This window comes from Phyllobates terribilis, unplaced genomic scaffold, assembly GCF_046119375.1.
Source record: "Phyllobates terribilis strain yellow unplaced genomic scaffold, ASM4611937v1 Scaffold_7__3_contigs__length_470593459, whole genome shotgun sequence".
Taxonomy (NCBI): domain Eukaryota; kingdom Metazoa; phylum Chordata; class Amphibia; order Anura; family Dendrobatidae; genus Phyllobates; species Phyllobates terribilis.
In genome coordinates, this window is record NW_027362767.1 from 155,665,252 (window position 1) to 155,689,503 (window position 24,252).

The window sequence follows — 24,252 nt, forward strand, 5'->3', positions numbered from 1 at the left end:
CTGGTGACACTCTGCGTGCCCTGACACCTTTCTGGTGACACTCTGCGTGCCCTGACACCTTTCTGGTGACACTCTGCGTGCCCTGACACCTTTCTGGTGGCGCCCTGTGTGCCCTGACACCTTTCTGGCGACACTCTGCATGCCCTGACACCTTTCTGGTGACGCCCTGCATGCCCTGACACCTTTCTGGCGACACTCTGCGTGCCCTGACACCTTTCTGGCGACACTGTGCATGCCCTGACACCTTTCTGGCGACACTGTGCATGCCCTGACACCTTTCTGGTGGCGCCCTGTGTGCCCTGACACCTTTCTGGTGGCGCCCTGTGTGCCCTGACACCTTTCTGGTGGCGCCCTGTGTGCCCTGACATCTTTCTGGTGGCGCCCTGTGTGCGCTGACACCTTTCTGGTGGCACCCTGTGTGCCCTGACACCTTTCTGGTGGCGCCCTGCATGCCCTGACACCTTTCTGACCTCATTTTCCCAGTCCAGACATCTTTCTGACCGCCTTCTGCCCACCCTGACACCTTTCTGACCTAGTGCTGCCCGTCCTGACACCTTTCTGGCATAGCTCTGCGTGCTCTGACACCTTTCAGACACAAACGCGATGCTCCCTGCTCCCTGACAGCTTTCTGGTGTGGTTGCGATTCCATTTTGGAAATATTTACAGAATAAGACTGGTAGATTTTCACTCATTTACAATATTCACATTTTACCAGTAGATGTCACTGTTTACTATAAAAATCCTGGCTAGATCTCTGCTTATAAACCAATGGAAACAGGGACATCTACTGGACGTAAAATTAAATTGCATTTTAATTAAATTTTTGGCAAAATTTCCTCAACCTCCCCGTTATATATTTACACTGCAGTCACTGCTACAAGCACTTTCTGAACAAAATGTATAGGTGTTTTTTTTCTACATGATTGACCACTCCAATACGAATATTAAGGAAAAAAAAAAAAGATGTATTTTTGTACAAATAGTAAGCAGTGAATAGCAGGTTTTCACTTATAAATCATATTTTCATAAATTTTCCAAAATACTTATTGATAAAACCAGATTAAACACATGGCAACAACCATATCAGAATGGTACACGTTAACCAATGGGGCCTGGATCTCCAAACTTCGCTTATATCCACCTTAAATTGTTTTTTCAGCTCTAGGGGTCCTGGTTCTCCTAGAAGAGATCAATCTGGGGTAGGGGTCTTCCAAGCAATGCTCCCTGAGAAAAATTAGCTCACCTCCAGATAGGTAAAACTTTTTCTCCAGTGCCACCTGTAGGTTGTACTAGATACAGTTTTCTTCCTATAGGTGGCGCCTGATAATTTTTTTTTTCTCTAGGTGGCGCTAGAGATAGTTTTTTCTTTCTTCTGGAGGAGAGCAAATTTGGAAGCTTCTAGAATAAAATTCTGGAACATCTTGGAAAAGATCAAAACCAAACTTGTGATCAAAGATAAAACTTTACAAAGTTCTTGCTGCTCTTAGGCGGTGAGGACCAAATCTGGACAGGGTCCATCAGCCCAGTCCTCCATATTTCCGATCAGTCACCTCCTCCGTGAGTTCTCCGTCTTCAGTCTTCCTTCCAGGTGACCCGGAAGGCTCTGGAGCTTCTCCTAAGATCTGGGATGGACTGGTCATGCCTAGATGTTTCGGCAACAAGCCTTCTTGGTTTCGGCATCTTGACCCTGGGAGTCGGGAGCGTCGTTAGATAAAACCACAATGTTTTCTTTGGGCGCTTCTCCTTTGCTCTTCAGGACCCTCTTGTAGATCTCTAGAAGATAAGAAGGTCAGATGTGTACTGTGATATCTAGAATGTCCTCAGAACCACACCCTAGAAAACCAGGAGACCCCGTAAAATAAGAGGACGGGACACTCACCCCTAAGGATGGTTTCGAAGGCCAGTTCGACGTTGGTGGAGTCCAGCGCTGATGTTTCCATAAATGACAAGCCGTTACTGTCTATAGGGACGAAGAACCAGAGATGGGGTGAGGGACATTGAAGGAAACTTGGTGGTGGGATCAGCAGAGGACCATAGGGCACCTTTTTTGTCATTTGAACATTTTTTTTACTGGATAGCCCTTTTAATTATACATATATCAGGCTTTACTCAAATATTCTATCCAGACTCCACCCAGGCGCAGGAAGCTCCACCCAGGTGCAGGAAGCTCCACCCAGGCGCAGGAAGCTCCACCCAGGCGCAGGAAGCTCCACCCAGGCGCAGGAAGCTCCACCCAGGCGCAGGAAGCTCCACCCAGGCGCAGGAAGCTCCACCCAGGCGCAGGAAGCTCCACCCAGGCGCAGGAAGCCGACACAGTTCAATCCCGTGATATAGCGAGGAGTTCTGGCTCCAGGCTCTATCGCGGTGCGGCTTGTAAACCTCAAACCGCTTTTGGGATGTTAGCGTACCCATGCAGGCTCGTTGTAGACGTCAGAAGAGTAGAAAGATTGTGGAGCCAGGTATAGGGTTGTGGGGCCATCATACTATATATAAGAGACACTATATAGTATGTAGGGGGCTGTGGAGGCCATCATATTATATATACAGGAGGCTTTGGAGCATCATACTGTAAATAGGGGGATGGGGGACATTATACTGTATATAGGGGACCTATCGGGCCTCATACTATATATAGGGAGGCTGTGGGGGGCATAATGCAGTATAAAGGGGGTTGTGGGGACCTCATACTGTATATATCACCTTTCAGTATCACCTCTATGCTGATGACACACAGATCTACCTCTCTGGACCCGATATCTCCTCCCTACTAACCAAAATCCCACAATGTCTGTCTGCTATCTCATCCTTCTTCTCTGATAGATTCCTAAAACTTAACATGGATAAAACTGAATTCATCATCTTTCCACCGTCTCACTAAACCCCCCCAACTGACCTATCTATCAACGTCAATGGCTGCTCACTCTCCCCAGTCCCTCAAGCTCGCTGCCTTGGGGTAACCCTGGACTCTGAACTCTCCTTCAAACCACATATCCAAGCCCTTTCCACTTCCTGCTGACTCCAACTCAAAAATATCTCCCGGATCCGCACATTCCTCAGCCATGAATCTGCAAAAACACTAGTGCACGCCCTCATCATCTCCCACCTCGACTACTGCAACCTCCTGCTCTGTGGCCTCCCCTCTAACACTCTCGCACCCCTCCAATCTATCCTAAACTCTGCTGCTCAACTAATCCACCTGTCCCCCCCCCCCCCCCCCCGCTATTCCCCGGCCTCCCCCCTCTGTCAATCTCTTCACTGGCTCCCCATTGCCCAGAGACTCGAGCTCAAAACCCTAATCTTGGCACACAAAGCCATCCACAACCTGTCTCCTCCATACATTTGTGACCTAGTCTCCCGGTACTTACCTGCACGCAACCTCCGATCCTCACAAGATCTCCTGCTCTACTCCCCTCTTATCTCCTCTTGCCACAATCGCATACAAGATTTCTCCCGTGCTTCCCCCTTACTCTGGATCTCTCTACCCCAACATATCAGACTCTCGCCGACCGTGGAAACCTTCAAAAGGAACCTGAAGACCTACCTCTTCCTACAAGCCTACAACCTGCAGTAACCACCGCTCCACCATATCGCTGAACGACCAGCTCTACCCTCACCTACTGTATCCTCACCCACCCCTTGTAGACTGTGAGCCCTCGTGGGCAGGGTCCTCGCTTCTCCTGTACCAGTTGCCGACTTGTATTGTCTAAGATCATTGTAATTGTTGTTGTATGTATACCCCTTCTTCACATGTAAAGTGCCATGGAAGAAATGGCACTATAATAATAATAATAATAATATAGGGAGGCTGTGGGAACATCATACTATATATAGTTAGCCTATGGGGGACATCATACTATATATGGCAGCTGTGGGGACATCATATTGTATATAGGGGGCTGCTGGGGCAGTACATGGAATATAGTGAATTGTGGGGACCATCATACTGTATATAGGTAGCTACGGGGGCACTCAGCTTACATTATTTGTTTTAAATAAGGGCATTACTGTTTTTTATTGGGGCACTCAGGGAGCATGGTTACTATAAGAGGACACTCAAGGGTATTAATTGCCCAAAGGGCTATTATAACCTTCATATGACCATACGGGGCCTTATTACTTTCTAGGTTGCATGGTAGGGGAATTAATACTCTCTATGGGACAATACCATTTTGGGGGTCACACTATACCTGGCACAGTCTGTTTAGCATTTTTGGGGGGAGGGGTGATCCCAGTAATGACAGTTTGTGGAGTATTGGGGTTCCTGTCCCACTTTGCAGGTACAGGACAGAGAGGGGAGTTTTTGTAGTTTGGAAATAGATGCCCCCCGGTATTTCTCCTGACCACTCCATACACATACATAATAGCCCCCCTAGTGGTCTATATTACCTGCATACATCTTGGCCTCCTCTATCGGCACCTCCCGGGCCTCATCTGCCAGGTCAGACTTGTTTCCGACCAGCATCACAAGGATACTGGCGTCCGCGTGGTCATACAGCTCCTTGAGCCACCGGTCCACACTTTCGTACGACTGATGCTTGGTGATGTCGTACACCAGGAGCGCCCCGACAGCCCCCCTGTAATAACTGGAGGAGGAGGAAATGAGCCCACCAGGGGGGAGGTGAGAAGTTGTGATTGTGGAACAAACCTTTAAATTTACATGGAAAGGGGCGTTTCTATGATTGGGGGCATTGCTTGTTAGGAGGGGAGGGGATATGTAACTTACGCAGACGTAATGGCTCTATAACGCTCCAGTCCGGCCGTGTCCCAGATCTGAGCCTTCACCAGATGACCGTCCAGGGTCAGAGTCCGGGTGGAGAACTCCACGCCGATCGTGGTGCGGCTGTCGTGGTTAAACTCATTCCTGGTGAATCTGGACAGAAGATTGGTCTTACCCACCCCGGACTCTCCAATCAGTACCACTGCAGGGGGAGAGATGATAGGTCAGGCCAGCAGGGGGCGATACACAGCATCACACAGGATAGGGTTAGATACACGGCTCAGCAGACAATATCACACAGGATAGGATTAGATGCAGTGGCTTGCGAAAGTATTCACGCCTTTTGTCATTTTTTGTGTTTTGCTACCTCACAACCTGGAATTTCACTATATTTTTGAGGGTTCATGTAAAGAACATACCTACATCTGTGAACATTTGTTTTTCTCTTTTTAATGTGAAGCAAACAACAAATAGGACAAAATAACTGAAAACTTCAGTGTGCATAACTATTCACCCCCTAAAGTCCGTACTTTGTAGAGCCTCCTTTTGTGGCAATTACAGCTGCAAGTCACTATGGATAAGTCTCTATGAGTTTTCCCATGTCTTGCCCCTGGGATTTTTGCCCATTCCTGAAGGCAAAACTGTTCCAGCTCCTCCAAGTTAGATGGTGTCCTCTGGTGAACAGCGATCTTCAGGTCTGACCACAGATTCTCCATTGGATTAAGGTCTGGGCTGTGACTCGGCCACTCCAGAACATTTACACGTTTCCCCTTAACCCACCCGAGTGTTTCTTTAGCAGTATGCTTTTTGTCATTGTCTTGTTGGAAGGTGAACCTCCGTCCCAGTCTCAAATCACAGACAGACTGAACCAGGGTTTGATCAAGAATATCCCTGTATTTTGCACCATCCATCTTCCCCTCCACTCGGACCATTTTCCCTGTCCCTGCTGCAGAAAAACATCCCCACGGCATGATGCTGATACCACCATGCTTCACTGTGGGAATGTTGTTCTTGAAGTGATGAGCTGTTTTGGTTTGGAGCCAGACATAGCGTTTACCTTGGTGGCCAAAAAGTTAAATTTTGGTCCAATTTTGGTCTCATCTGACCACAATACCTTCCTCCATACATTTGGGGAGTCTCCCACATGTCTTTTGGCAAACTCAAAACGAATCGTTCAATTTTTGTGTGTAAGTAAAAGTTTTTTTTCTGCCCACTCTTCCATAAAGGCCATCACTACTGAGTGTATGGCTTATTGTCGTCGTGTGGACGGATGCTCCAGTCTCTGCTTTGGAACTCTGCAGCTCCTTCAGGGTTACCCTTGATCTATGTGCTGTGTCTCTGATTAATGCACTCGGGCTGAGAACTTTGGTGAGCGCCCTCTCTTGGCAGGTTTGTTGTGGTACCATGTTCTTTCCATTTGATGATAATGGATTTGATGGTGCTCCGGGGGATCATCAGAGATTGGGATACTTTTTTATAACCCAACCCTGACTTGTACTTCTTAACAACTTTGTCCCTGACTTGTTTGGAGATCTCCTTGGTCTTCTTGGTGTTGTTTGGAGATCTCCTTGGTCTTCATGGTGCTGTTTGGAGATCTCCTTGGTCTTCATGATGTTGTTTGGAGATCTCCTTGGTCTTCATGATGTTGTTTGGAGATCTCCTTGGTCTTCATGGTGTTGTTTGGAGATCTCCTTGGTCTTCATGGTGTTGTTTGGAGATCTCCTTTGTCTTCATGGTGTTGTTTGGAGATCTCCTTGGTCTTCATGGTGTTGTTTGGAGATCTCCTTGGTCTTCATGGTGTTGTTTGGAGATCTCCTTGGTCTTCATGATGTTGTTTGGAGATCTCCTTGGTCTTCATGATGTTGTTTGGAGATCTCCTTGGTCTTCATGGTGGTGTTTGGAGATCCCCTTGGTCTTCATGGTGTTTGGTTAGTGGTGCCTCTTGTTAATGGTGTTGCAGCCTCTGTGGCCTTTCAGAAAAGGTAAAGTATATATACTGACAGACATGTGACATTAGATTGCACACAGGGGGACGTCCTGTCACTAAGCATGGGACTTATGAAGGGAATTGCTTGCACCAGAAACTTTTAGGGGCTTCATAGCAAAAGGGGTGAATACATATGCACATGCGAATTGTTAGTTATGTGATCCCATAAATTTAATCTATGACTATATTGTTCTCACTTCACTAATTTAGACTATTTAGTGCTGATGCATCACACACAAATCGGATTACAAAAATATTTACACACCGATTATAATGTAGGATTAGATACACGGCTCAGCACACAGTATCACACAGGATAGGATTAGATACACAGCTCAGCACACAGTATCACACAGGATAGGATTAGATACACGGCTGAGCAGACAGTATCACACAGGATAGGATTAGATACACGTCTCAGCAGACAGTATCACACAGGACAGGATTAGATACACGGCTCAGCAGACGGTATCACACAGGATAGGATTAGATACACGGCTCAGCAGACAGTATCACACAGGATAGGATTAGATACACGGCTCAGCAGGCAGTATCACACAGGATAGGATTAGATACACAGCTCAGCAGACAGAGTCACACAGGATAGGATTAGATACACAGCTCAGCAGACAGTATCACACAGGATAGGATTAGATACACGGCTCAGCACACAGTATCACACATGATAGGATTAGATACACGGCTCAGCAGACAGTATCATACAGGATAGGAGTAGATACACGGCTCAGCAGACCGTATCACACAGGATAGGATTAGATACACAGCTCAGCAGACAGGGTCACACAGGATAAGATTAGATACACGGCTCAGCAGACTGTATCACACAGGATAGGATTAGATGCACCGCTCAGCAGGCAGTATCACACAGGATAGGATTAGATACACAGCTCAGCAGACAGAGTCACACAGGATAGGATTAGATACACAGCTCAGCAGGCAGTATCACACAGGATAGGATTAGATACACAGCTCAGCAGACAGTATCACACAGGATAAGATTAGATACACGGCTCAGCAGACAGTATCACACAGGACAGGATTAGATACACAGCTCAGCAGACAGTATCACACAGGATAGGATTAGATACACAGCTCAGCAGACCGTATCACACAGGATAGGATTAGATACACGGCTCAGCAGACAGTATCACACAGGAGAGGATTAGGTACACTGCTCAGCAGACAGTATCACATAGGAGAGGATTAGATACACGGCTCAGCAGACAGTATCACACAGGAGAGGATTAGATACACAGCTCAGCAGACAGTATCACACAGGATAGGATTAGATACATGGCTCAGCAGACAGTATCACACAGGATAGGATTAGATACACGGCTCAGCAGGCAGTATCACACAGGATAGGATTAGATACACAGCTCAGCAGACAGAGTCACACAGGATAGGATTAGATACACAGCTCAGCAGACAGTATCACACAGGATAGGATTAGATACACGGCTCAGCACACAGTATCACACATGATAGGATTAGATACACGGCTCAGCAGACAGTATCATACAGGATAGGAGTAGATACACGGCTCAGCAGACCGTATCACACAGGATAGGATTAGATACACAGCTCAGCAGACAGTATCACACAGGATAAGATTAGATACACGGCTCAGCAGACTGTATCACACAGGATAGGATTAGATGCACCGCTCAGCAGACTGTATCACACAGGATAGGATTAGATACACGGCTCAGCAGACAGTATCACACAGGATAGGATTAGATACACGGCTGAGCAGACAGTATCACACAGGATAGGATGAGATACACGGCTCAGCAGACAGTATCACACAGGATAGGATGAGATACACGGCTCAGCAGACAGTATCACACAGGATAGGATTAGATACACGGCTCAGCAGACAGTATCACACAGGATAGGATTAGATACACGGCTCAGCAGACAATATCACACAGGACAGGATTAGATACACGGCTCACCAGACAGTATCACAGAGGATAGGATTAGATACACGGCTCAGCAGACAGTATCACACAGGATAGGATTAGATACACAGCTTAGCAGACAGTATCACACAGGATAAGATTAGATACACGGCTCAGCAGACAGTATCACACAGGACAGGATTAGATACACAGCTCAGCAGACAGTATCACACAGGATAGGATTAGATACACAGCTCAGCAGACCGTATCACACAGGATAGGATTAGATACACGGCTCAGCAGACAGTATCACACAGGAGAGGATTAGGTACACTGCTCAGCAGACAGTATCACATAGGAGAGGATTAGATACACGGCTCAGCAGACAGTATCACACAGGAGAGGATTAGATACACAGCTCAGCAGACAGTATCACACAGGATAGGATTAGATACATGGCTCAGCAGACAGTATCACACAGGATAGGATTAGATACACAGCTCAGCAGACAGTATCACACAGGATAGGATTAGATACACAGCTCAGCAGACCGTATCACACAGGATAGGCTTAGATACACAGCTCAGCAGACAGTATCACACAGGAGAGGATTAGGTACACTGCTCAGCAGACAGTATCACACAGGAGAGGATTAGATACACGGCTCAGCAGACAGTATCACACAGGAGAGGATTAGATACACAGCTCAGCAGACAGTATCACACAGGATAGGATTAGATACATGGCTCAGCAGACAGTATCACACAGGATAGGATGAGATACACGGCTCAGGAGAGTATCACACAGGATAGGATTAGATACACAGCTCAGCAGACAGTATCACACAGGAGAGGATTAGATACACGGCTCAGCAGACAGTATCACACAGGATAGGATTAGATACACGGCTCAGCAGACAGTATCACACAGGATAGGGTGAGATACACGGCTCCGCAGACAGTATCACACAGGATAGGATTAGATACACGGCTCAGCAGACCGTATCACACAGGATAGGATTAGATACACGGCACAGCAGACAGTATCACACAGGATAGGATTAGATACAGGCTCAGCAGACAGTATCACACAGGAGAGGATTAGATACACGGCTCAGCAGACAGTATCACACAGGATAGGATTAGATACACAGCTCAGCAGACAGTATCACACAGGATAGGATTAGATACACAGCTCAGCAGACAGTATCACACAGGATAGGATTAGATACACAGCTCAGCAGACAGTATCACACAGGATAGGATTAGATACACGTCTCAGCAGACAGTATCACACAGGACAGGATTAGATACACGGCTCAGCACACAGTATCACACATGATAGGATTAGATACACGGCTCAGCAGACAGTATCACACAGGATAGGAGTAGATACACGGCTCAGCAGACAGTATCACAGGATAGGATTAGATACACGGCTCAGCAGACTGTATCACACAGGATAGGATTAGATACACAGCTCAGCAGACAGTATCACACAGGATAGGGTGAGATACACGGCTCCGCAGACAGTATCACACAGGATAGGATTAGATACACGGCTCAGCAGACCGTATCACACAGGATAGGATTAGATACATGGTTCAGCACACAGTATCACACAGGATAGGATTAGATACACGGCTCAGCAGACTGTATCACACAGGATAGGATTAGATACACGGCTCAGCAGACAGTATCACACAGGATAGGATTAGATACACGGCTCAGCAGACAGTATCACACAGGATAGGATTAGATACACAGCTCAGCAGACAGTATCACACAGGATAGGATTAGATACACAGCTCAGCAGACAGTATCACACAGGATAGGATTAGATACACGTCTCAGCAGACAGTATCACACAGGACAGGATTAGATACACGGCTCAGCACACAGTATCACACATGATAGGATTAGATACACGGCTGAGCAGACAGTATCACACAGGATAGGAGTAGATACACGGCTCAGCAGACAGTATCACAGGATAGGATTAGATACACGGCTCAGCAGACAGTATCACACAGGATAGGATTAGATACACAGCTCAGCAGACAGTATCACACAGGATAGGGTGAGATACACGGCTCCGCAGACAGTATCACACAGGATAGGATTAGATACACGGCTCAGCAGACCGTATCACACAGGATAGGATTAGATACATGGTTCAGCACACAGTATCACACAGGATAGGATTAGATACACGGCTGAGCAGACAGTATCACACAGGATAGGATGAGATACACGGCTCAGCAGACAGTATCACACAGGATAGGATTAGATACAGGCTCAGCAGACAGTATCACACAGGATAGGATTAGATACACGGCTCAGCAGACAGTATCACACAGGAGAGGATTAGATACACGGCTCAGCAGACAGTATCACACAGGATAGGATTAGATACACGGCTCAGCAGACAGTATCACACAGGATAGGATTAGATACACGGCTCAGCAGACAGTATCACACAGGATAGGATTAGATACACGGCTCAGCAGACAGTATCACACAGGATAGGATTAGATACACGGCTCAGCAGACAGTATCACACAGGATAAGATTAGATACACGGCTCAGCAGACAGTATCACACAGGAGAGGATTAGATACACGGCTCAGCAGACAGTATCACACAGGATAGGATTAGATACACGGCTCAGCAGACTGTATCACACAGGATAGGATTAGATACACGGCTCAGCAGACAGTGTCACACAGGATAGGATTAGATACACGGCTCAGCAGACAGTATCACACAGGAGAGGATTAGATACACGGCTCAGCAGACAGTATCACACAGGATAGGATTAGATACACAGCTCAGCAGACCGTATCACACAGGATAGGATTAGATACATGGTTCAGCACACAGTATCACACAGGATAGGATTAGGTACACGGCTCAGCAGACAGTATCACACAGGAGAGGATTAGATACATGGTTCAGCACACAGTATCACACAGGATAGGATTAGATACACGGCTCAGCAGACAGTATCACACAGGAGAGGATTAGATACACGGCTCAGCAGACAGTATCACACAGGATAGGATTAGATACACGGCTCAGCAGACAGTATCACACAGGACAGGATTAGATACACGGCTGAGCAGACAGTATCACACAGGAGAGGATTAGATACACAGCTCAGCAGACAGTATCACACAGGAGAGGATTAGATATGCTGCTCAGCAGACAGTATCACACAGGATAGGATGAGATACACGGCTCAGGAGAGTATCACACAGGATAGGATTAGATACACAGCTCAGCAGACAGTATCACACAGGATAGGATTAGATACACGGCTGAGCAGACAGTATCACACAGGAGAGGATTAGATACACGGCTCAGCAGACAGTATCACAGGATAGGATTAGATACACAGCTCAGCAGACAGTATCACACAGGATAGGATTAGATACACGGCTCAGCAGACAGTATCACACAGGGTAGGATTAGATACACGGCTCAGCAGACAGTATCACACAGGATAGGATTAGATACACGGCTCAGCAGACAGTATCACACAGGATAGCATTAGATACATGGCTCAGCAGACAGTATCACACAGGATAGGATTAGATACACGGCTCAGCAGACAGTATCACACAGGAGAGGATTAGATACACGTCTCAGCAGACAGTATCACACAGGATAGGATTAGATACACGGCTCAGCAGACAGTATCACACAGGACAGGATTAGATACACGGCTCACCAGACAGTATCACACAGGATAGGATTAGATACATGGCTCAGCAGACAGTATCACACAGGATAGCATTAGATACATGGCTCAGCAGACAGTATCACACAGGATAGCATTAGATACATGGCTCAGCAGACAGTATCACACAGGATAGGATTAGATACACGGCTCAGCAGACAGTATCACACAGGATAGGATTAGATACACGGCTCAGCAGACAGTATCACACAGGATAGTATTAGATACACGACTCAGCAGACAGTATCACACAGGAGAGGATTAGATACACGGCTCAGCAGACAGTATCACACAGGATAGGATTAGATACATGGCTCAGCAGACAGTATCACACAGGATAGGATTAGATACACGGCTCAGCAGACAGTATCACACAGGATAGGATTAGATACACGGCTCAGCAGACAGTATCACACAGGAGAGGATTAGATACACGGCTCAGCAGACAGTATCACACAGGAGAGGATTAGACACACGGCTGAGCAGTGTGTGGGAATCCTCTCAGCAGTGGGTGATGTGATGGCGTCTCGTCCTCTCCCACTCATCAGTTATGTTGGGACTTGTTGTATCACACACCCGACTATTTCTTATGTGACATGAAAGCTCGGCCTCCTCCCAGAGGCTCCACAAGCCGTAACGCCCGGGTGCGGCCAATCATGGAGTCCTCCTATAAGGTATCACACATGAAGGCCTGGGCTCGTACACAGCGTGCCGGCATCTGTCAGACTATACACTCCCAGTATATACCACTTCCCACGTCTGGGGTCACATCACAGGCTTAGATACACTGGTTCAAACTCAAATGATAGGGTTAGATACAATTGTGTAGCAGCACAATATCATGTGTGAGAGTTTGCAGAGCCAATGTATCTCAGCCCATTATGTGCCCCAGGCTGGCGAGCAGTGTATCTCAGCCCATTATGTGCCCCAGGCTGGCGAGCAGTGTATCTCAGCCCATTATGTGCCCCAGGCTGGCGAGCAGTGTATCTCAGCCCATTATGTGCTCCAGGCTGGCGAGCAGTGTATCTCAGCCCATTATGTGCCCCAGGCTGGCGAGCAGTGTATCTCAGCCCATTATGTGCTCCAGGCTGGCGAGCAGTGTATCTCAGCCCATTATGTGCTCCAGGCTGGCGAGCAGTGTATCTCAGCCCATTATGTGCCCCAGGCTGGCGAGCAGTGTATCTCAGCCCATTATGTGCCCCAGGCTGGCGAGCAGTGTATCTCAGCCCATTATGTGCCCCAGGCTGGCGAGCAGTGTATCTCAGCCCATTATGTGCTCCAGGCTGGCGAGCAGTGTATCTCAGCCCATTATGTGCCCCAGGCTGGCGAGCAGTGTATCTCAGCCCATTATGTGCTCCAGGCTGGCGAGCAGTGTATCTCAGCCCATTATGTGCTCCAGGCTGGCGAGCAGTGTATCTCAGCCCATTATGTGCCCCAGGCTGGCGAGCAGTGTATCTCAGCCCATTATGTGCTCCAGGCTGGCGAGCAGTGTATCTCAGCCCATTATGTGCTCCAGGCTGGCGAGCAGTGTATATCAGCCCATTATGTGCTCCAGGCTGGCGAGCAGTGTATCTCAGCCCATTATGTTCTCCAGGCTGGCGAGCAGTGTATCTCAGCCCATTATGTTCTCCAGGCTGGCGAGCAGTGTATCTCAGCCCATTATGTTCTCCAGGCTGGCGAGCAGTGTATCTCAGCCCATTATGTGAGCCAGGCTGGCGAGCAGTGTATCTCAGCCCATTATGTTCTCCAGGCTGGCGAGCAGTGTATCTCAGCCCATTATGTTCTCCAGGCTGGCGAGCAGTGTATCTCAGCCCATTATGTGCTCCAGGCTGGCGAGCAGTGTATCTCAGCCCATTATGTGCTCCAGGCTGGCGAGCAGTGTATCTCAGCCCATTATGTGCTCCAGGCTGGCGAGCAGTGTATCTCAGCCCATTATGTGCTCCAGGCTTGCGAGCAGAGTATCTCAGCCCATTATGTGCTCCAGGCTGGCGAGCAGTGTATCTCAGCCCATTATGTGCGCCAGGCTGGCGAGCAGTGTATCTCAGCCCATTATGTGCTCCAGGCTGGCGAGCAGTGTATCTCAGCCCATTATGTGCTCCAGGCTGGCGAGCAGTGTATCTCAGCCCATTATGTGCTCCAGGCTGGCGAGCAGTGTATCTCAGCCCATTATGTGCTCCAGGCTGGCGAGCAGTGTATCTCAGCCCATTATGTGCTCCAGGCTGGCGAGCAGTGTATCTCAGCCCATTATGTGCCCCAGGCTGGCGAGCAGTGTATCTCAGCCCATTATGTGCTCCAGGCTGGCGAGCAGAGTATCTCAGCCCATTATGTGCTCCAGGCTGGCGAGCAGAGTATCTCAGCCCATTATGTGCTCCAGGCTGGCGAGCAGAGTATCTCAGCCCATTATGTTCTCCAGGCTGGCGAGCAGTGTATCTCAGCCCATTATGTGCCCCAGGCTGGCGAGCAGTGTATCTCAGCCCATTACGTGCGCCAGGCTGGCGAGCAGTGTATCTCAGCCCATTACGTGCGCCAGGCTGGCGAGCAGTGTATCTCAGCCCATTATGTGCTCCAGGCTGGCGAGCAGTGTATCTCAGCCCATTATGTGCTCCAGGCTGGCGAGCAGTGTATCTCAGCCCATTACGTGCTCCAGGCTGGCGAGCAGTGTATCTCAGCCCATTACGTGCTCCAGGCTGGCGAGCAGTGTATCTCAGCCCATTATGTGCTCCAGGCTGGTGAGCAGTGTATCTCAGCCGATCACGTGGTTCAGCAGGCAGAATCGCACATAATGGAGGGATGTTTATGGAGCTGCTATGGATCAAAACTGTTGTTGCCTATAGCAACCAATCAGAGCGCAGCTTTCATTTGAAATTCTGCTGTTTAAAAATTAAAGCTGCACTGTGATTGGTTGCTATTATTTTTTTCTTTCAGACAAATTTTTATGAATACAACTAGATACAGCAGATAGTATCACACGACAGGATTAGATACAGCTGCATTATTTCCCAATCTGCTGTGTATTTTTTATCTCCGTGTACGGATCACGTGCAGACAGTTCCTCATGAGACCTTTTCCTCCTGGAGACAATTACTCTGATATATGGCGGGATATTTCTAGCTATTATTAGTCACAGATTACAAGGACAAGACTGATCTATGGCACTACAAGCCTCAGCATAATAAATGAAAAGTAACTTGTTTTAACCTGGATCTGCAGACAAGTGTGTCAGTCTTCACTGTCATTCTAGTATTACATTCAAGAACCAGGAAGATCAGGATGAAAAGTACAAGTCAGAGCTCCACGCCTTTATGCGACCTTTTATTCTCCAGGACGAGGTCGTTAGACGGCAGAAACTTTTATCTGGAGTTTTACTATCAGGACATGTTTTATGGGTCAGGTCATGTTTGTAGGTAAATACTCCGTGTGATAACCATGGTGCTGGGAGGAAAGGTTAGGCCTCCGCCTGGAGGGACGGCATGGATACATAGGCCTCGATATGCCCAGGAGTGTTGAGGTATCGTAGGGCCCCAACGTCTTCCTCCGGGGTGATAGGAAACTGGCACATTTCTGGATTCAGCTTTGGATGTGAGTAGAGAAGAAGGCACGGTCATCGAAAGCATGCATTAATAATACCACCATACAGTGCTGAAAAAATACCTGGATACGGGGCTCACAACAAGATATAACATTTAACAAGTGTGCCATACAGTGCTGAAATAATACTGCCATACGGTATCCAAATATTAACACCTTACAGTGCATAAAGAAGGCCAACGTACAGCGCCTGTAACAACAGAGAAGGGTTAAATAACAGCACCGGACTGGGCCTAAATATAACCGCCAGTATACATCTAAATATTACCACCATACAGTGCCTAAAAACATATAGACACAATCAAAAAATAGTGCCTGTGTATTACCACCATAAAAATACATGGCGCGCAGCAAAATAAAATAGTCAAATAATAGTGCCATACAGAGCTTAAATAATAATGCTATTATATAGTGACCAAGAGTACCATACACTATCCAAGTATTAACAAAATACAGTATACAAATGATACTAACATACAGGCCTGAAGCAACATATCATGGACAAATAATAGTGCCATATAATGGTTATATTATACAGGCATAGAGTGGCATCTAAATATTATCACCTTACAGTGCATAAATAGTACTGATATACAGGAGCTGCAGCAGCATACTGCGGGCACATAACAGTTCCCTACACGGCCTGCAGCAACATGTAATACTACAGTGCAGAAATAATGTCGCCATACAGAAAATAACAGTGTTGTACAGAGTAATTATTAACACCTTACAGTGCAAAAATAATCCTAATGATCAAATAATAGTGCCGAAATATTACCACCATACCGAGCATAAATACACACAGGGCCACAGCAACATATACTGGTCAAATAATAGTACCATACAGTGCCAGTGAATTATACTATCATAAAGTGACATTAAATATTATCACCTTAGAGTATATAAATAATACCAATATAAAAGAGCTGCAGCAACATACAGCGGTCAAATAATAGTGCCATACAGTGCTCATATAATACTGCCATAAAATGTCTAAACACCAGCACAATACAGGGCCAACAACAGCATGTAACAACCAATTAATTGTGCTATGCCATGCCAAAATAATATTACCATAGTGGGCAGAGCAATCTGTGATGGGGAAATAATAGCGCCATACAGTGCTAAAATAATTTCACCATTTGGTGCCATGCTGTGGTCAAAGTGGGTGCCCTTTAATACCTAAATATCATCTCCTCGCTGTTCCTAAACAAACAATAGTGCATACCGTGCTTTATTATACCGCCATATAGTCCCTAAATAATGCCATAGAGCTCTAATAATCGCACCATTTAGTGCCAGTTCTTTAATAATACCACTAGAAAATGGCCAAACCATGCAAACTAGCAGCTATAATACCGCCATGCATAAATAAAGCCGCCATATAGTGTCTAGGTGATACCAGCACAGTCTTCATGCCCAGAAGGTATTTTTCTGAAAAGGGAACTGCTGTAATGATAAGGTGAGATTGCAGGACTTTGCTCGGGCACCAGGGATGGTGCGTTTATGGCGGTGGGTGGCAGCGGGAGTGTTGGGTGCAGGGACGGTCGGACAGACTCACCTTTGAACACAAAGTTATATTCCTCCTCTTCAGATTTCATGGCTGGTCCTGGGCATCGGCTGCCTGCGTCGCCCTCCAGGTACCGGTTCTGCACCCCTGGTTGCGCGGTGTGGCCCTAGTGACCCGAGCCCCTGGCTGATCTGCAGCTGGCGGAGGGGATTCCTCGCATACCTGCGGCTTCCGGCAGACAGGTGGAGCCAGGTGTAGTGCAGTGACTCAGTGGGCGTTCTGTTTGATTAGGTGTCACCTTTCAGGACTAACAGGTAATGCAGATCTCCGGCCCTTTAATTACCGCGGTGAAGCAATAGCTACCAACTGATTATTAACCACGTCCCTGCTGCACACATAAAGCTTAGATACCTTGCCCCAGGAGGCAGGATCACAAATAGGCTTAGATACGCCAGCCTCGCCAGATCATAATCACATGGCACAGGCTTAGATACTCAGGAGCAGAAATTGGAATCATTCAAGCCATAAATTCTCACCTAGTCTGTAAGAAGCCAGAGGTTAACGTCTCCTGGTGGGCAAGTGGCCCAGAATAAAATGGTATAATAATAAGTATCACCTCGTAGTGACGGCCTCCTTGCATTTTCTACACAATGTCTATTCCCTGGTGGTATAGTGGTACAACCAGTACCAAGTGTCATATAGTTTATTGGCATATACAACACCAATGGTAGGTGCCAATATTATACCTGGTGGTATAGTGGAACAAGCAGTGCCATCTCTCCGAAATAACAACAACAAATAGGACAAAATAACAAAACTTCAGTGTGCATAACTATTCACCCCCCTAAAGTTAGTACTTTGTAGAGCCTCCTTTTGTGGCAATTACAGCGGCAAGTCTCTATTCACTTTCCATTAGGATTTTTGCTCATTCCTCAAGGCAAAACTCCTCCAAGTTCCTCAGGTGAACAGCAATCTTCAAGTCTGATCACAGATTCTCCATTGGATTAAGGTCTGGGCTGTGACTCGGCCCCTGCAAAACATTTACACGTTTCCCCTTAGGCCACTCGAGTGTTGCTTTAGCAGTATGCTTTGGGTCATTGTCTTGTTGGAAGGTGAACCTCCACCCCAGTGTCAAATCACTGACCTAAACAGATTTTGCTCAACAATATCCCTGTATTTCGCACCATCCATTGTCCCTGTCCCTGCTGCCAAAAAACATCCCTACAGCATGATGCTGCCACCACCATGTTTCACTGTGGGGATGATGTTCTTGGGGTGATGAGCTGTGTTGGTTTGTCACCAGACATAGCATTTACCTTGGTGGCCAAAAAGTTCAATTTTGGTCTCATCTGACCACAGCAACTTCCTCCATACATTTGGGTAGTCTCCCAAAAGTCTTTTGGCAAACTCAAAACAAGCCTTACAATTTTTGTAAGTAAAGGCTTTTTTTTCTGGCCACTCTTCCATAAAGGCCACCTTTATGGAGTGTACGGCTTATTGTGGTTGTATGGACAGATACTCCAGTCTCTGCTTGGGAACTCTGCAGCTCTTTCAGGGTTACCTTTGGTCTCTGTGCTGCCTCTCTGATTAATGCCCTCCTTGCCCGGGCTTACAGTTTTGGTGAGCGCCCTCTCTTGGCAGGTTTGCTGTGGTACCATGTTCTTTCCATTTGATGATAATGGATTTGATGGAGCTCCGGGGATCATCAGAGTTTGGGAGATTTTTTTTTTTTTTTTAATAACCCAAACCTGACTTGTACTTCTCAACAACTCTGTCCCCGACTTGGTTGGAGATCTCCTTGCTCTTCATGGTGCTGTTTGGAGATCTCCTTGGTCTTCTTGGTGTTGTTTGGAGATCTCCTTGCTCTTCATGGTGCTGTTTGGAGATCTCCTTGGTCTTCTTGGTGCTCTTTGGAGATCTCCTTGGTCTTCATGGTGTTCTTTGGAGATCTCCTTGGTCTTCATGGTGTTCTTTGGAGATCTCCTTGGTGTTGTTTGGAGATCTCCTTGGTCTTCTTGGTGTTGTTTGGAGATCTCCTTGGTCTTCTTGGTGTTGTTTGGAGATCTCCTTGGTCTTCTTGGTGTTGTTTGGAGATCTCCTTGGTCTTCGTGGTCTTGTTTGGAGATCACCTTGGTCTTCATGGTGTTTGGTTAGTGGTGCCTCTTGTTAATAGTGTTGCAGCCTCTGTGGCCTTTCAGAAGAGGTAAAGTATATATACTGACAGACATGTGACATTAGATTGCACACAGGAGGACGTCCTGTCACTAAGCATGGGACTTATAAAGGGAATTGCTTGCACCAGAAATTTTCGGGGGTTCATCACAAAAGGGGTGAATACATATGCACATGCCAATTGTTAGTTATGTGATCCCATAAATGTAATTTAAATTGCTGACATTTTTCTCACTTCACCAACTTAGGCTATTTCACACACAAATCGGATTACCAAAATATTTATACACAGGTTGTAATGTAACAAAATAGGTAAAGTGCCAAAGGGGAGTGAATACTTTTGCAAACCACTGTACAAGACTTAGTCCCTGGTGGTATAGTGGTACAACCAGTGCCAACTCCAATATGGTTTATTGGCTTTGAAGGTTGTACACTGATCCCACATTCCCAATCTCTCCTGAATAATCCTGAGGGTCCGGACTATCAGACGCCGAACTAATGGATTTGAACAGTCCAGTCTTCCTTTGGCCACAATGAAGCACACAATATGGAGGACGGTGTAAACTTTATTTGGTTCAGCAGAAGCAAGGAGCGCACAGATACAGGAGGGGCAACAAGTGACGGCTCCAGACCGCGACCAGGACCAGATACTGAGGGTCTTAAAGGGAGTGTCCATTTTACATACAGAACAAAGTCTCATCATTGCTGATCCCGTGCTTCAGAGCTGTATTCACAATTCTGCATCCATCAGAGCAGAAATCTCCCAGCATTCCCTGCTTATCAGTGTCTTCATTGGAGGTCTTAAAGGTCAGACCCCCACCAATCAGATATGTCTCACCTTGGCTGTCATTTCTTAAAGAATATATCTTTAAGAAGGCGGAACTACTATTAAAGGGGTGTTCATTTAATAATAACTGATAACCTATTCTTAGGATAAGACATAACATCTAGATTGTTGGGGGTCTGACATCTGAGACCCCCAGAGCAGGAGAGCCAATACTCCTAGCTGTACATCATTAGTTCTGATTCATAAGGGACCCCCCTAGTGGCGGGGCAGGCGTACTGCAAGCAGCAAATAAAACACTGCTCTGACTATAACATTACTGGGATTTTGTGCGACCTTTAAACTTCCTCTGTCGTAACCCAAGGACAAATATATAAAAGTTATGGCTGCATCCGACAACAGTACTGATTTAGTGACATCACGGACACCGATTTTCTAAAAAAACCACCCCTTTTACGTGGATGCAGGCAGCTTAAATCAGGGGATCAATGATGGGGGAACACAGGCTGCATAGTGGCCCCTATGAATATTATGCACGTGTCTGCTGCCACCTTGTGGCCAATAATAATACTGCTGGAATCTTCATTTCTCATCACATTAACCCTAAAAACAGGTGTTAGCCTATTTTATCCCACATTTAGGACCTTATATGCCACGGTGCTATTCCTTAGTTACTAAAAAAAAAAAAACATTGTAAAAGAAGAACTAACTATTTATAGGCAGGGTTCCTCCACCCGGTAAGGTCTGGGCATCCTGTAATTGGCCGCATTCGGCTTCCATTGAAATCCAGACATTGGACAACACAAAAAACAATAACACGGGAGGATCAGGGGTAGACCTGCACAACACGGCATTGGGGATGGAGATCGGCCTTCATATGTATCACTGGGGGGATAACAGTCCATGTGGATCCAGAGCTGCTCAGCAAGCAGAAACCTGGTTCAGGGGCTCCTCGAGGTACTGCACCAGAGCCTGGGCCTGCGAAAGCAACACAGTGGTCAATGGACAGCCCCTTTATTAATGCCCCTGCCCCTCTATGCGCTGCAGGGACCTGCTCACCCAGTTTTACATACTGATGTCGAACAAACAGAGCTGCAGTGTAAAGTATGGGAGCGCTTTCACACTCCATAACATATATATCAGTCATGGATGGGGTCCAGGACCTGCAGTGACTGGAGCCAGGGGCAGAAGTATGGACGGTCACTCACCTTGGCTTTCAACATGCCAAATCCGACAGTCTCCTTGGCATACATGCACAGCAGCAGGTTGGACACTCTTGTAATCGCAACGCGACCTTCCTGGGGGCGAAACAGCAAAACTCGAGGGTAGAACCGAGTGCGGGGACCATTATGAAGAAAACCAGTCTCTTAACTAGTGAACAGAGCCTTTGTATGGTCTATACCTAGGGGACGTGGCTAAAAGGTCATTATGCAAAGCAGCCTAAAGGCACGCCCCTGAGGATCCTGTGAGATAGTGGCCATTTCTTGTGACAAGCTAACAGGTCCTACTTAAAGGGTCCTCTTTGAACCACCCCATTGCACTAGGCAGGTCTCTATACGTGACCCTCTAGTGGGGGCATCCCACCCAATCAGTGCTTAAAAGAGCAGAATGGGGGGGCTCATAATCAGAAGTCTCCTTCATCTATAAAACAAGAGGCCGTCAGTCTACTTAAACTAACCCCTTCACGACCAGGCCTTTTTTGTTATCATGTCATCCCCTCCCCCTTCTGCAAGTTTGCCACAACTTTTCTATTTTTCTGGCAATATGGCCGTAAGATGGCTTGTCTATGTAGGAGGAGTTGTAGTTTTGAATGACACCATTCATTTTACCATATAATGCACTGAAAAAAAATCCAAATGGGGGGAAATGATGAGCGATAAAAAAAAAGGAATCCGCCATTGTAAGCTGTAAATACAAAAAACAAAAAAAACTGTGTTTGATAAAAAACACAAAAGTGCAGATCACCCCCCTTTTGCCCCATTCAAAATAAAACTATATAAAATACATGTTTGGTATCGCTGCATTCAGAATCGTCCGATCTATCAAAATATGAAATAAACCCGATCGGCAAATGGCATACGAGAAAAATAAAATAAAAAAAAGTCCGCTCAGGGCGCAAAAAATAAGCCCTCACCCAGGCCCCATATTCCCAAAATTGAAACCTTATGGGTCTTGGTAAAATGGCGACACAAGCAAAAAATGTATATATTTTTATTTTTCAATTTTCCGAATTTCTTTTCACCACTTAAATAAAAATAAGGTATACATGTTTGGTATCTGTGTACCCGTACGGACCTGGGGAATCATAATGGCAGCTCAGTTTTACTATATAATGAACATGGTAAATAAAAAAACAATTGTGGAATTTCACCGCACTTGGAAATTTTTTTCCCCGTTTTCCAGTGCACTGTGTGGTAAAATAAATGGTGTCATTCAAAAGTACAACTCATCCAGCAAAAAACACAAGCCCTCATACAGCCATGGCGACAGAAAGATAAAAAGGTTATGGCTTCTGGAAGAAGGGGATGAAAAAAGGAAAATGGCCTGGGGGTGAAGGGGTTAAAGCGGTCACACCTGGCGGCGCCGCCTTAAGCAATACCCACCATACAGTCCATAAGGATGAATTTAAGATTGTCCTCGTTGAATGCCTGATGTCCGTTTTTATCATAGGCAGCCCAAATGTTACTAGCAATAGCAGCTGTAACTCGGGCGTCTGTGTCACCATAGCCAGAATACGCCAGTAGAGAGCCTTCATTATTCAGGAGCCTGCGGGGAAAGAAGACCACAAAATACTAACATCCAACAAGAACACCGGACCGGAGAGGAACAGCGACGGGAAAATAACAATAAATCACCAGGAGGGGAAGATAATCTCCTGCGCACAGCGCACTTCCTGTCCTCACTCTCTAGGTGTCTCGCTCTCTGATCCTGCCCCCTAAAGGCCACTCAATATTCAGGGAAAGCCTCAGTCACTTAAGTCAGGGGGAATCAACCAATTGTTATGCCAAGGGGGGCACCTGGTGGGATCCGGATAGGTCGGGGGTATAGGGGGCGCTCCTGGTGAGATCAGGATAGGTCGGGGGTATAGGGGGGTACCTGGTGGGATCCGGATAGGTCGGGGGTACAGAGGGCGCTCCTGGTGGGATCCGGATAGGTCGGGGGTACGGGGGGCGCTCCTGGATAGGTCGGGGGTACGGGGGGCGCTCCTGGATAGGTCGGGGGCACAGGGGGCGCTCTTGGATAGGTCGGGGGCACAGGGGGCGCTCCTGGATAGGTCGGGGGCACAGGGGGCGCTCCTGGATAGGTCGGGGGCACAGGGGGCGCTCCTGGTGGGATCCGTCAGGGTGACACTAGGAGAGATCAGTGGTGGCGGGGGGACCTAGTGCAGTGGCTGATAACAGAGAGCAGTGGCGCTCATACTCACAGAGTGCTCTGCACGCCCCCGGTGTTCGCCTGGCTCAGCACCTGGGTCAGAGCTTTGGGCCGCAACATAATAATCTTCCTGCAGCAGATCCACACGACGAGCAGCCTCACAAGTACCTGGTCATGTGATCAGACAAAACCCACAGCCGCGCAATGCATGCAGGGAAATGCAGTCCGAAATTCAGATAATTTTTTTTGAACATTAAAGTAGCTCAAGTATTAGTTTATAAAACAATAACTCTAGAAATATTAATTCAGCCATTAAAATAAAGTTATTTTTAAACTTAGGGATTGTAATAAACTGGTAGAAAGTTGGGTTTCCTTGGTAACGGTTCGGGCCCTGCGTGTCAGGCCTCGTTTGCGTTTTAATGTTTTAAAATTACTTTCTGATTGGTTCGTGTATTG

The 24,252-nt window shown here is 46.9% G+C and overlaps 2 protein-coding genes across 2 annotated transcripts; both read right to left on the reverse strand.

Annotated features, from left to right (window-relative positions):
- Positions 1-944: 944 nt before the first annotated feature.
- On the reverse strand, positions 945-17,768 carry RAB25 (RAB25, member RAS oncogene family). Its single transcript, XM_073639487.1, has 5 exons — positions 17,520-17,768; positions 4,724-4,919; positions 4,387-4,583; positions 1,880-1,960; positions 945-1,773 (listed from the first exon to the last, which is right to left on the reverse strand). Exons 1-5 carry the CDS (start codon positions 17,557-17,559, stop codon positions 1,643-1,645), a joined length of 645 nt encoding a protein of 214 aa, XP_073495588.1. The 5' UTR covers positions 17,560-17,768; the 3' UTR covers positions 945-1,642.
- A 2,420-nt stretch (positions 17,769-20,188) lies between these two features.
- On the reverse strand, positions 20,189-24,012 carry LAMTOR2 (late endosomal/lysosomal adaptor, MAPK and MTOR activator 2). The gene is made up of 4 exons (XM_073639488.1): positions 23,849-24,012; positions 23,028-23,190; positions 21,633-21,722; positions 20,189-21,402 (listed from the first exon to the last, which is right to left on the reverse strand). Exons 1-4 carry the CDS (start codon positions 23,914-23,916, stop codon positions 21,346-21,348), a joined length of 378 nt encoding a protein of 125 aa, XP_073495589.1. The 5' UTR covers positions 23,917-24,012; the 3' UTR covers positions 20,189-21,345.
- Between the last annotated feature and the right edge of the window lie 240 nt (positions 24,013-24,252).